The sequence below is a fragment of the Musca domestica genome, unplaced genomic scaffold, assembly GCF_030504385.1.
Source record: "Musca domestica strain aabys unplaced genomic scaffold, Musca_domestica.polishedcontigs.V.1.1 58, whole genome shotgun sequence".
Classification (NCBI taxonomy): domain Eukaryota; kingdom Metazoa; phylum Arthropoda; class Insecta; order Diptera; family Muscidae; genus Musca; species Musca domestica.
In genome coordinates, this window is record NW_026712360.1 from 2,484,944 (window position 1) to 2,498,576 (window position 13,633).

The 13,633-nt window shown below is 33.9% G+C and overlaps 2 protein-coding genes across 2 annotated transcripts in view; both read right to left on the bottom strand.

Annotated features, from left to right (window-relative positions):
* LOC101887617 (DNA fragmentation factor subunit alpha) overlaps window positions 1-1,131 on the bottom strand; it is a 90,594-nt gene extending 89,463 nt beyond the window's left edge. Inside the window, exon 1 of the mRNA XM_005179558.4 lies at window positions 814-1,131. Within this exon, the coding sequence (XP_005179615.1) occupies window positions 814-843 (30 nt within the window). The 5' untranslated portion in view covers window positions 844-1,131. The remainder of the gene's footprint in view (window positions 1-813) is intronic.
* A 10,373-nt stretch (window positions 1,132-11,504) lies between these two features.
* On the bottom strand, window positions 11,505-13,467 carry LOC101887783 (guanine nucleotide-binding protein subunit gamma-1). The gene is made up of 2 exons (XM_005179559.4): window positions 13,234-13,467; window positions 11,505-13,180 (listed from the first exon to the last, which is right to left on the bottom strand). Exon 2 carries the CDS (start codon window positions 13,028-13,030, stop codon window positions 12,824-12,826), a length of 207 nt encoding a protein of 68 aa, XP_005179616.1. The 5' UTR covers window positions 13,031-13,180; window positions 13,234-13,467; the 3' UTR covers window positions 11,505-12,823.
* Window positions 13,468-13,633: the final 166 nt, after the last annotated feature.

Here is a 13,633-nt window from a genome sequence, read left to right on the forward strand (position 1 = left end):
CCAAAATATCGCAGAGCAACATTCGGGCAGCGTGTGACGGTTTTACTGGCCGTTTGAAAGCCATAATTCGTGCCAAAGGGGACCAATTCGAACAAATCTAAACTTATTCTAAAATTTGATGCTATTTCCGACATTTTTTGTTTTCAATAAAATTTAAAAACAATTGTAAAAATTATGGCGTTTGACTTTGTTGCAACTTTATTGTCTGCTTTATTTATTTTTTTATTTTATGTTTTGTTTTTGCATTTTCAAAATTATTTTTTAATTAAAAGAAATTTCCATGATTTCTTCCTGCTGCCATACTCAACAACATGTGGCTTTGGGGGTCCTTCTTTAACAAGTTTAACAGCTAAAGAGCATAACTAAGTACAGAGTGCTACAGAGCGTACCGCTCTCTTCTTTAAAAATGCAAAATGTTGTGCACCCCCCACCAAAAAAAAAAAAAAAACATTTGTTTTTGCTGTTCTCTTAAATAAATGATGAGAACAAGAAACACAAACAGAGGTACCACAGCAACAGAGCAATACAAGGCAGGCAGCAGGCAGCCAGACAGGCATGGCATTAGGGGAGGGTAGGCATGGTGGTGAAACACATAAATTTGCAAACATAAAAATTTATTTTCCAATTTTATTTGGATTTGCACAAAAATTCATAATAATTATTGTTATTATTCCCACACATTATTCTATTCTTTAAGTTCCCCAAAAATTTTCCCAAATCTCCCCTAGATCCAAGAGTTACGTTTTTTCGGCTGTCTGCGAGGTTAACACTCCATTTATGTTGTTGCTGTTATTTTTGGGGTTAACAACTTACTTTAAAAGGCTTTTTGTTGTCAGCTTCCATTTTTGTTGTTGGCTTGTTGTCGTCTATGGGTTTTGTTTTTTTTTTTTCTAAAACACTATTTTTTTGCAATTCACACTATTTTCTTGAAATTATCTTCTTTTTTTTTTTTTTGCACTTTTGCTTTTGTTTAGTAAATCACCAAATTCAGAGTAGTTTATTATTTTTTTTTTCTTGCTTTTTCCACTGCACTTAAAGTTCTTTGTTCTGAATTCGACGCTTGTCCCACAATTATTTGCTGGGCGAGAACAACTTAGACGAGCACCGGTTGTACTTTAAATGAGCCTCAGTTTGGCATGTGCTTGCCTATTATACTGTTATAACAGTGCAATTCTCGAATGTGCTGGCTGGCTGGCTCCCCAATGGAGATGAAGAGAGCCGCCGCCATTGTTGATGGAGATGCCATCTCTTTGCATATGACTCTCCTACTCTCCCATGGTTGAGAACAAGAAAACAAACAAAACCAGTAACATCTGGCCGCCTCTTTTGCTTTATGCATTGTGTGCTGTGTTTTCTTTTTTTTTTGTTGGGGGCTGCAGTTGTTTTTGTTGTTACCCCTTGTTTGTTTACAAAATTTGCCCCCTTGTGTGTCAGAGAGAGCAAAAGCAAGGCATTCTCACGCATGTATTACCTACTCCCTCTCGCCGTGTGCCAATGTGTGTCAACTAAGTTTACTTAATAATGAAGTTGGTGGATAGAGCATCGTCATTTGAATGTTCCATCCATTACATGTGAGCAAGTAACGTCATAATAATAATTTTTTGAAGGTGTTGTCCCAGGGTTGCCATCACTAAGATTTAATGCAAAAATGTACATTTAAATTCGTACAATCCCGAGAATGTATTTTTTGTAGAAATTATTTTTTGAATAAGGTTTTCCAACAGAAACTGATACCAGAATATTTTTTTATAGAAAACTTTATAAAGGGCTTAATCTCCCATAGGAAATATTTTTTGGATAACACTTTACTATTGTAAATTATATCCGAACTACTGACATAGCCAGAATAAAGGTGAGAATATGTATAACGCTTTTTTGACTGGCTGAAGTCATCGGCTGGATTCTTCGTAGAGGAACAAGGGAGTTTTAGGTTGACTTAGTTCGATTTTGGGTCCACGCTCCTTTGTTTTTTTTTTAAGCTAGCAGATGACTTAAGTCAGTCAAGAAAGCGTTTTATGTATTCTCACCTTAAGGGCTTACACCCTCTCCGAAATGGTGATTAAACCCTCCGCCATATGGTTAGAGAGGGTATATATCATTAAATACGGCCAAAACGTGCCACATCGAAATAACGGTTTTAGACCCTAGTTCTCTTTGGACAAAATCCATCTCAGGACATTTGGAGTCGATCCGTATGTCTATCTGGCTGGTGCGCACTATAACTTTCGAAGGGAGTATCCGATTTGATCCAAACTTGGTACGTGGAAATATTATTATCAAACTTAGATCGAGTTAGATGGGCAATATCGATCCACTCCTTCTGGTACCTGCCCCACAAAAGGTCGAAATTTTCAGAAAAAATAAGTTTTGCTGCACAGAAAGAGGAAGGATCATCCGATTTTGCTCAGACTTTACAAATCCTAATATTGGCATCACAACTACGTCAGATGCGAAAATGGACAATATCGGTTCAGCCCATCAAGTACCTCTCCCACAAAGGGTCAACATTTTGAAAAACTAAAACTCATATATAGGGTGATATAAAAAAACTGCAACAAAGTCAGACGCCATAATTTTTACATTTTTTTAAATGAAAGCAAAAAATGTCGGAAATAGCATCAAATTTTATAATAATTTTAGATTTGTTCGAATTGGTCACCTTTAGCACGAATTATGGCCTTCAAACGGTCAATGAAACCGTCTGACATTGCCCCAATGTTGCTCTGCGGTATTTTGGCCCATTCGAGGCGAAGCTCTTGCTTGAGGTGATCGAAACTTTGGTATTTTTTAGTGCCAACCATGCTTTCCAAAATATTCCTGACACAATAGCCCAACGGTTTGGTATCCGGAGATTTTGCTGCGGAGAATCTCATTTTAAAACCATTCTTGGATGGCGCGTGCTGTGTACGATGTTGCTGAGTCCTGTTTGAATGTCCAAGGTTTGCGGACCAAAATGTTTGCGGACTTTAATACAGCCTCCAGAATATTTTCGCATTAATATTCCGCAATTTATTCTGATGCCACGGTCGATTAATACGAGCGAAGAGCGATAATGGCGGCCCATACCATCACCATGGCCGGCGCTTGAGTTCTGGTGGCCAACCGAAGGTGCACATTTTCAGCTGACCTCTTTGGCAAGTAAACACGAGCGGATCATTTTGTTTGTTTACAAACTGCTGGGCAACGAATGTTTTCTCATCGGAGAAAACCAAATTCGCCAGTTCACCACTTTCGGCCAAGCGAAGCACCTCTCTAGCTCTTTAGAGTCTATTTTCTTTCTGTTGCGGTGTAAGTTCTTGCCCTTTTTGGAATTTCAGTGGCTTTACCCCGAGCTCATTTTTCAATATTTGCCGAATGAAATATTGTGATATGTTCAGCTCACGAGCCACTTTTCGGCCACTGCGACGCGGGTTTCAATCAAGTCGCTTCTTCACTTTTCAAACCATTTCTGCTGTTTTCTTCCGTCCACTTCCTTGACGTCGGGCTACGCTACCAGTATCACGGTAACGAGCGATGGTACGAGACACAAAAGATTTATTCATATTTAAATGCTGGAGTGCTCTGGTTGTAGTTTTCCAGCCAAATCTAAAGAAATCACGCTATAACGCTTGAATTCCATGACGAATAACTTTCTTTCTGGAAAATTCTCACCAAGATGCTTTCGTACGCTTGTAAACAATTTAATGAGCTGTCACCGCAATAATTTTAACAGCTGTCGGACGAGTGGCTTAGAAATGACAGCAGCCTGAAGTTGGTTGCAGTTTTTTCATCTCACCCTGTATAGTCCAAATATGACACGTTGTAATATTTATATCATTCTTAGGTCAGATACGAAATCGACAATAATCTCCAACTGCTTCAACAATGTGGAAAATCATAACTCAAGACTGGGGGCATGGTAGAAAGAGGTAAAGTCATGGAATCATATGTTTACATTTTTTTTAAATTATTCATTTGACAACATCTCATTGTCAAAATATTTATTTATAAATCCATTGTACACACACAGATCAGAGATGGGAACCTGCCTTCTATACAGTGAAATTTGACAAGGTAAATTACAGAAAATGCAAAGATGGGAATGCTTATTTGGAATGACTTTACCTTCTTAATTTTACCATGACTGGGGGTATACATCTACTGGCAAAACCGACTGATACTATTCAACTTATTTTTTTAGAGAATTTGGCTTGAAAATCCCATTTTTTGTTGGTCACAACAAATACCATTTCTAGCTACGTCGGTGATTCGGTCTATATTTCCCTTTTGAAAATATCATCCAGATAAGGTTTCCTTATGGAATACATTATCTGTGTGTTAATTTTCCATACAGAAAAATATTCGGTAAATTTTTTTCCGTAGACACGGCAACCCTTTTCCAATAATCCCCCCCTATTGGCTGTCCAACCAAAACTGGGTGCATTCATGCATTGAACTTGTGAACTTGTCTAATTGCTGTCAAATGGAATATTCATCAAAAAGAACAACAACAACAAAAATCTACATATTCATTATCCTTTAATGCAAACTGAGAACATTTTAATTTTTGCAATGACATCTGAAAAAAAAATCCCATTCACATCAGCAAAAATTACGAAGGGAAACTATCTATTTGTGCCCGGAAATAATCAAATTGGAATACAATTCCGATTTCCTAATGAATTGCAAACAAAAAGTGACAACAAAAAAATTCAGGAAAAATCAGTCAGGATGAGGTCATTGTAATTTTGAAAGAAAACAATATTTATATTTTTTTATGAGCAATTTTTTTTATTTCACATTTACAAAACTTTTACTCTTATTTCTAGAAGGTCAATAGCTTTTCTGTCTGGGAAAAAACAGATATCCAATTAGCTGATCCCTTTCAGTCGCATGTTTTACCATTCTTCCAAAACCATAACTAAAAATTTATTATTATAGCACGTTTACCCAGAGGTTTTAAATAGCCAATTCCTTTGCATACATGTCAAATAAAAGCTGCAATGTAAACATACTATTAACCAAAAAAGGCCTCAAATATGTCCTTTTTTTTAAAAAATCTTTCCTCTTTCTAGCCGCCTCATACACCCTTGAACAATTATTTCCGTAACATTTCTTTGTGAGGAACACGCAAACTGCCTACCACCGCAAATGATTTCGTATCCCCTTACAAAAATTATGCCTACGAAACGGATAATATAAACACACACACACACATATAAGGAGATAAAAACGATGATAGCATTGATGACGGCGAAGAAGAAGAAGCAGCAGCAAAGAAACTAGGTCAAATTATGATTTGGCTGCAACAAACCTGTGCCATATAATGTTAGACAATAGAACATGACACAATGACACATTTTTCTTTTGTTTGACACAATTTAACTAAATTGTTAATCTCTTTTTCCCCACCTACATTTCCCCTCAAATACCACTCAATCATACATAAATACACATACGTCACTCTCATGAACACACAGCCATGTTCTTTGCCTCTTCTCTTCCATAATGTCGGTGATGAGGACTACAAATAAATCCATGCATCTCGGCTGTGTTGTTTCTGGTGTTGTTGTTTTTGTAATGCCTCTCCAAAATGTAGGTTACGTACCAATAATGTAATTTTCGTTGTTCCATTTTTTGGTCGATATTTTTTTGTCGTTGTTGTTCTTTTATCCTTAGTTTAACTCACACACACACATGCACTCACATAAACGTGCATAGCGTAGCATTCTTTCATGTCATTTGCTGTTGTTGCATTGCTGCACAACACACGATCTCATGACGTCACTCTTCTTTCTTTCTCCGTTGGGTAATGCAGTTAAATGGAGGGACATTCATAAATGCATACTCTCCCCTTAGTGTTGGGTGAGAGCGTGAGAGTATGCTGGGTAAATAAGAGCAAAACATACTGGTGTTAGTTGGTGAGTGATTGATTGATGAGCATGTTAAATGGTTCACACATTGGGGAGTGGGACATAATTATTGTCACAAATATGTTTTCATAATGGAAAAAGTATGATAATATTTTCCCTAGGCGAAATTGTTGGAAAATGTGTCTTAAAGAGAATATTTGTTTTATTTTTTGTTATGCAAAATATTATTGGGATAAAGCATTCTCATGAAAAAACATTATCCGTATAATTTACTTCCATAGCAATTACCCGAATAGTAAGTTTCCGAAGTTTATTTCCCATAAATATAGACAAAAATCCGGATAATGTGTTTCTATAAAAATTATTTTCAATAGAAAAATATTATCCGGATACATTTTTTCGAAATAAAATATTGTTTTTCTGTAGAAATTTTTATCCGGATAATGGGTTTCTAGAGAATTTTTTATCTGGATAATGATTTTCTATAGAAATTTTTATCCGGATAATGGTTTTCTATTGGAAAAAATATTAGGATAATTTTTTTTTATAGAAAATATTTATCCGGATAATGGTTTTCTATAGAAAATTTTATCCGCATAATGTTTTCCCACAGAAAATGACATTCGGATAATGCTTTTTACAGAAAATAATATCCGGATAATGTTTTCTACAAAAAATAATGTTTCCTTCCAAAAAAAAATTCGGATAAAGTTTTTATATAGAAAATAATATCCGGATAATATTTTTATAAAGAGAATTTTTTGTGGATAATGTTTTTCTATAGACAATTTTATCCGGATAATGTTTTTTATAAAAAATATTATCCAAATAATGTTTTCTATAGAAAATATTATCCGAATAATGTTTTTCGATAGGAAGTATTATCCGGATAATGTTTTTCTAAAAAAACTTTATCCGGTTAATGGTTTTCTATAGAAAAAATATTAGGATAATGTTTTTCTATAGAAATTATTATCCGTATAATATTTTCCTATAGAATATATTAACCGGATCTTGTTTTCCAACAGAAAAAAACGTTCTGATAAAGTTTTTATGCAGAAAACAATATCCGGATAATATTTTTCTAAAGATAATTTTTTGCGTATAATGTTTTTCTATAGAAAATATTATCCGGATAATGTTTTCTATAAAAAATATTATCCGAATGGTTTTTTTACAGAAAATATTATATAGATAATGTTTTTCTAAAGAATGCATTATCCGGATAATGTCTTTTTAAAAAAAAAAATCTGCGGATAAAATTTTTCTACAGAAAAATTTATCCGTATAATTTATTTGGAAAGAAATTATTATCCTAATAAAGTTTTTGGAAATTGTTTTTCTATAGAAAATATTATCCAGATAATGTTTTTCTATATAAAATATTATCCGGATAATGATTTGCTAAGAGTACATTATCCGGATAATGTTTTTCTAATGAAAATTTTACCCGGATAATGTTTTTCTATAAAAAATTTTATGCGGATAATGTTTTCCAACAGAAAAAATTATCCGGATATATTTTTCGATAGAAAATATTACCCAGAGGGCGTTTTCCTGTAAAAATATCCCGATAATGTTTTATATAGAAAATATTATCAATATAATGTTTTTCTATAGAAAATATTATCCGTACAATGCTTATCTATAGAAAATAATACCCGGATGATATTTTTTGATAAAAAATATGATCCGGATAAAGTTTTTTTAAAGAAAATATTATCCAGATAATATTTTTCTGAGAAAATATCCTCATAATTTTCTCCTATAAATAACATTACCCAAACTGCCTTTCTCGATTTGTTTTCCTCTCGAAATAATTATAGTGTTTATATATTTCATGTAACTTCCCTTTTTTCCTCAAAAAACAATTCCTCTCTTATGAAATATATTTGCATACAAATTTTAAAGTAATTAGGGACTGTATGTTATGTACATACATATTTGCCTATATTTACATTTCGGTGAGAACAGATGTATGTGACCTACATATTTATGCATATGCAGGCAGAAAAACAAAACAGTTAAAATCAGAACGTGCTCATATATTAAATGACCTGATTATTTTTAAAAACCAAAGAGTCATCGACCAAATGAGAATTAAGAAATAATTGAGAGAAAGGGCAGACTAAGACTATGTAAAACAGTTAAATATATTATTAATAACTGTTAATTTGAATTTTTCATTTAAGGCAAAACTCAAAAAATCTTTTAATTTTAAAATAAAAACATCAAATTAAAATCCTTATGTCATTTACTACATATCAAATCTCTTAATGATTTCCTTCTATTCCATAACATAAGAGATAGAGAGAGCGTGAACTTTCTCTTGCCATGCTAAGAGCAACATATGGTGTTTTTTTGCCATAAATAACATAACACACCCATAATTTCTCTGTAAAGGCGTTTCTCTTGTGTGTGTGCTTTTCAAAATTTCTCTTTTCTCTCTTTGTAATGGTTTTCAATGCATTCTGTGATGATTTTGTGTTTTGTTTCCAACCACTGTTAAAACATACATTAGATATGTATGTATGGCTGTGCATGAATAAAGCAATGCAATAGCTCTGTGTGAGATGGGAATGTATGCCCGGCGCGGGTTTTTCTGAGTTTGTCAACATGCAATCGCTGGCTGGGTCATTGAACCAACAATGGGTGGGTTTTTTTCCACTGGATTGAAAAAAGAAAAAATGGAAAAATAAGACATAAAATAAAAAATATAGTAGTAAATGTATGGAACATCACCTCATATAGTTGTTAGCTCAGTTCATGTGGAATTTAAAATATTTCAAATTTTTTCTTGAGTGTTTTTCCCCTAAGAAAAAAAACACCTAACGTCCCCTTGAATTTGCCTTCACAAACTGCTGTAGATGCCTGTGTAAATTTGCATTCACATGTTTTCCAGTATTGTTGAGCTTTTTTTTTTTTGCAGCTAGTAAGGGGTTCTATTTTCTTGCTTTTGTTGTTATTGTTGCATTGCATTCATAATTTCTATGGAGCACCTAAAAGTACTTAAAAATACATAAATGACATGTCAAGTACCTTTAGAAACGTCACATTTTTAATAGAGATATTTATCACGAGCACACACACAGCCGGGCATAAATTCATCATTATGAGAGTGGCGGCTTTTGTTCTCGATTATTACACATTACTTGCTGGCACCGATTTGTTGTGTGTCCTAGTCGCAGACAAAGTGGGTAGCGTTTTAAGGATCCAGTCGCACTCTTCAACGTTGTTTAGTTAAATATTGGAGGGAATTATTTCTAAGATAATGAAGCAGGCGTATGATTGATTTGTGGAAATTTAAATAATAGTAGGTATACGCATGGTACAGTTTTTGGAAAGCTGTCTTATTTCTAACAAAGATATCCAGCTCTTCATTTTTCTCTGATTTATCTTGTCAGATGTAACTGCCTAAGAAACAAGTTCCCATCTCTGATTTGTGTCAATACAATGGAGTTCTAAAAACACTTTATGACAATGAGGTAAGATCAAAGAAATAATTTTGAAAAAAATTGTAAATATATGATTGCCTAGAGTTACCTTCTTAATTCTACCAAATACATGATTGAGGGTCTATTTATGAATATGTGGATCTGTATAGTCAATTTTCTGTCATAGGAAATAGTACCCATGGCAAGCTCCAAATTTGAATCATAAACGAGGAAAAAAGCTGTAAGTTCGGTCGGGCCGGGCCATTTGGAACGAATTTGTCAAAAAAATCCGTTAAAAATTTTTGTTAAAATCTTAAAAATACCGAATGTAGACGTTATATTAGGGTCGATACGACGACGTGAAATACCAAATATCGGGAGGTACCCTTATATGGGGCCTATACGAAGACGTGGGCCTGAACAGACAATTTTCCGTCATAGTGTGTAGTATCCATTGCCAACTTCAAATACCAAATTTAAAACAATTCCGGAGAATAATGTCGCTAAAAACATAAAAATACCGAATTGCGGGAGGTACCATTATATGGGACCTATACCAAAACGAGGACCTGCACGAACAATTTTCTATCATAGGCTGTAGTATCTATTGCGAACTTCAAATACCAAATTTGAAACAATTCCGGTGAATAATGTCCCTAAAATCATCAAAATACCGAATATAGGGGAGGTTATGTAATATGGGGTCCATTCGAAGACGTGCACCTCCACAGACAATTTTTGTCGTAGGCTGTATTATGTCGTTTAAATCACCGAAAAACCGAATATCAGGAGGTACCGTTATATGGGGGCTATACGAAGACAAGGACCTGCATGGACAATTTTTTGTCATAGGCTATAGTATCCATTACGAACTTCAAATACCAAATTTGAAAGAATTCCGGTAAGTAATTTCACTTAAATCACCAAAATACCGAAAATGGGGGCTATACCAAAACGTGGACCTGCACAAACAATTTTCGGCCATAGACTGTAGTATTCATTACGAACTTTAAATACCAAATTTGAAACAATTCCGGTGAATAATGTCGCTAAAATCATCTAAATACCGAATATCGGGAGGTACCGTTATATGGGTGCTATACGAAGACTCGGACCTTCTAAGACAATTTTCGGCCATAGACTGTAGTATTCATTATGAACTTCAAATACCAAATTTGATGGAATTCCGGTGAATAATGTCGCTAAAATCATCAAAATACCGAATATCGGGAGGTATCATATATGGGGGCTATACCAAAACGTGGACCTACATGGCCCATTTTCAATACCAAAAGTCATGCAGACATACTATATATTTGAGTAAAATTTTACGAACCTACTTAATTTTGTTCGAAAGCTAGAGTGATTTCCACAGAAGGACTGACGGACGGACATCTCTAAATCGACATAGAATTTTATGCTGATCAAGAATATACAGGGAGAGATAAAAAAACTGCAATAAAGTCAAATGCCATAATTTTTACATTTTTGTTTTTAATTTTATTGAATGAAAGCAAAAAATGTCGGAAATAGCATCAAATTTTAGAATAAGTTTAGATTTGTTCGAATTGGTCACCTTTGGCACGAATTATGGCCTTCAAACGGCCAATGAAACCGTCACACGCTGCCCGAATGTTACTCTGCGGTATTTTGGCCCATTCCGGGCGAAGCGCTTGCTTGAGGTAATCGACACTTTGGTATTTTTAGTGCCAACCTTGCTTTCCAAAATACTCCAGACACGATAGTCCGGAGATTTTGGTGGTCATTGTGCGCTGGAATTGAAGCGAGGAACCTCATTTTAGGTGGCGCGAGCAGAGTGCGATGGAGCTGAGTCCTGTTGGAATGTCCAAGGTTTGCGCCAAAATGCTGGCAAGGCTTTAATACCCCCTCCAGAATATTTTCGTGATAATATTCGGCATTTATTCTGATGCCACGGTCGATTAATAACAAACGTAATATACCCTCCATACTATGGTAGGGGTATATCGATTATCTGGTAGTACAGTTTTAAGGGGCCTTTTCGAAACCTTTATGAATTTTCCTTTAAAAAATATTATCCGAATAAAGTTCTCTCATAGAATATATTATCCGAATAAATTTTTTTCCACAAAAACATCATCTTATCGGTTCCTTTTTGACCTGTTTGAAAATCAACCATTCCACCCACCCCATCAAAAACACATTTAACAATTTCATTTCTATTGATATGTTCTATAAAATTTTATTAATTTTTTTTTTAGTTTTTTTTTTTAAAGATTCCCATTTATTTATAGTTGTAGAATATAGTTTCCTATGTAAATAGTATTGTGTATATTGAAAATAATACATTCATACTATTAGTTAATTATTTGTATTTTTTTTTTTTTGTATTATTTTAAATGATATATATTTTATGTATGAATCCCAAGGCAAAACAGACATTGTTGCCAAAGGATATTGAGCAGAATTTATTGACCCAGGTCCATAGACAACTACTCCAATAGAAAGTAGGCTGGCTTTATGTTTGTTTTTTGTATAAAATTAAGTTCTTTAGATACAGTGAGTCACAAAAATTAGTAACGAAAGATGAAGAAATTATAAGGGTCTGTTTCGTTATAACAATACGAAAATAAATGCAAACCCAAAATGCCATTAAAAATATGATTTTTCAAATTTTTGATTAAAATAAATATAAAAAAATTAAAAATTCAACTCGAAATATTGTTTTTTCGCATTTAGCTTTGTATCACTATAGATAAACAAGCCCTAAATATTTTTAATTAACATATGAAGGGCATGTTTTTATGTTACAACTTTACAATTTTTGTTGTTTTTAAAAAGTAAAAAAAAATGAAAAACACACATAGAAGTGGTGTCCTTCTTTGGCATTTAATTTCTTTCGACATACATAACCCTGTCCCAATATGGCGAGATTTTCCAAAAATAATAACTTTATCCAAACAATATTGTGCGGACATAATTACTTGATATATCACCTGATAACACATACTAACAAAGCATAGAAATTACGCTAATATTCCATACTAACAATCGAAAAAATCCTTATCAGCTTTAGCTACATAAATACCACATTCATAAGCTATTACAGATTGGGTAAATTCAATAATTAACTGGCATACTTGTTTTTTATGGCTCACTGTATGGATATACATACATACACATGTATGTATATATATATATTTGAAATTGTGGTTAGTCCATATGGTGTATATATACATACATTGTATGCCTGTAAGATGATCTTAAAATAGTCTTGGTTTTTTTTGTTGGTTTGTATAAATATAAATAGTATAACAAATAGACGGCTAAAGTTGTTGTTGTTATGTATGTTTTTGTAGGTTTGTATGTATGTATATGCAGTATTCACTACTGACAAAATAATTGAGTTCCTTGTTTTACTTTGGAATGGGTTGAAGGGGATATGCTGCTTACATGCTTATAGGATTAGCACGGGTGAATGCAGCAACAGTTACATAACCACAGGAACATTTGTTTACAAGTAGAAAAGGGTGTGTTCACGGCCGACAATATGCCTGTTTACAAAACACTACATGAGCTTTTTTCCCTAAACGGGTTTAGGTTTTGACTGGGAAATCCATTCAAGAGGCAATCATCGTTTGCATGGTCCGCCATATATTTCATCATAATTCGACATGTTTCCGATACCCGTATACGCGGTATTTCCGCTTCCCTCCGCAGCTGTTCGTTGATTATTCGCTGCTGTTGTATATTGGCAGCCATCATATCAAGTAGGGCAGTTTCGGCGAGTCCTATTTTGAAAGCCACACACAAATAATTACGGGGAGCAGAAAATGAGGGTCTCTAACTAGTATAATTTTAATCACTTGTGGCTTTCGGGCTTTGCAATTTTGCATGCAATTCCTGATCAGTAATCTAGAAAATAATCTAGTGAACAACTTTTTCTTAATAAACAACACTCTACTTACTATCCAATGACTAGGTTGTGTATTGATTAAATACTAATTTCTATTTTTCGCTGACTTCCGATAGTTTGTATATTTTTTCTCGAAATCAATACCACTCAATGTCACTCTGAACCATAAAATATCAATGATACACGAATGACAGAAGTTATCTCCCCCAACAGAGGATAAGAGGGTAGTTACAACAATAGTTCCTTGGCGGCGCTTATAAATAGCAGAGTTGCCACACAAAGTACACTAAAATGTCCAAAAGAGGATGTTATTCAAAACGAGAAATAGAAGCAAGGGGCAAAGTTGTTTATTTCAATTTTTTAAAGATAACATCGTTTCTATCTCAATTATATTATTAAAAAACGTTAAAAGAACTCTTCAACTTACTCTACTTTTAAAATTAAAATAGATT

Coding starts and splice junctions, on each gene's coding strand:
- LOC101887783 (XM_005179559.4), bottom strand. CDS start 13,030: ATGATGGCTGCCAATATACAACAGCAGCGAATAATCAACGAACAGCTG.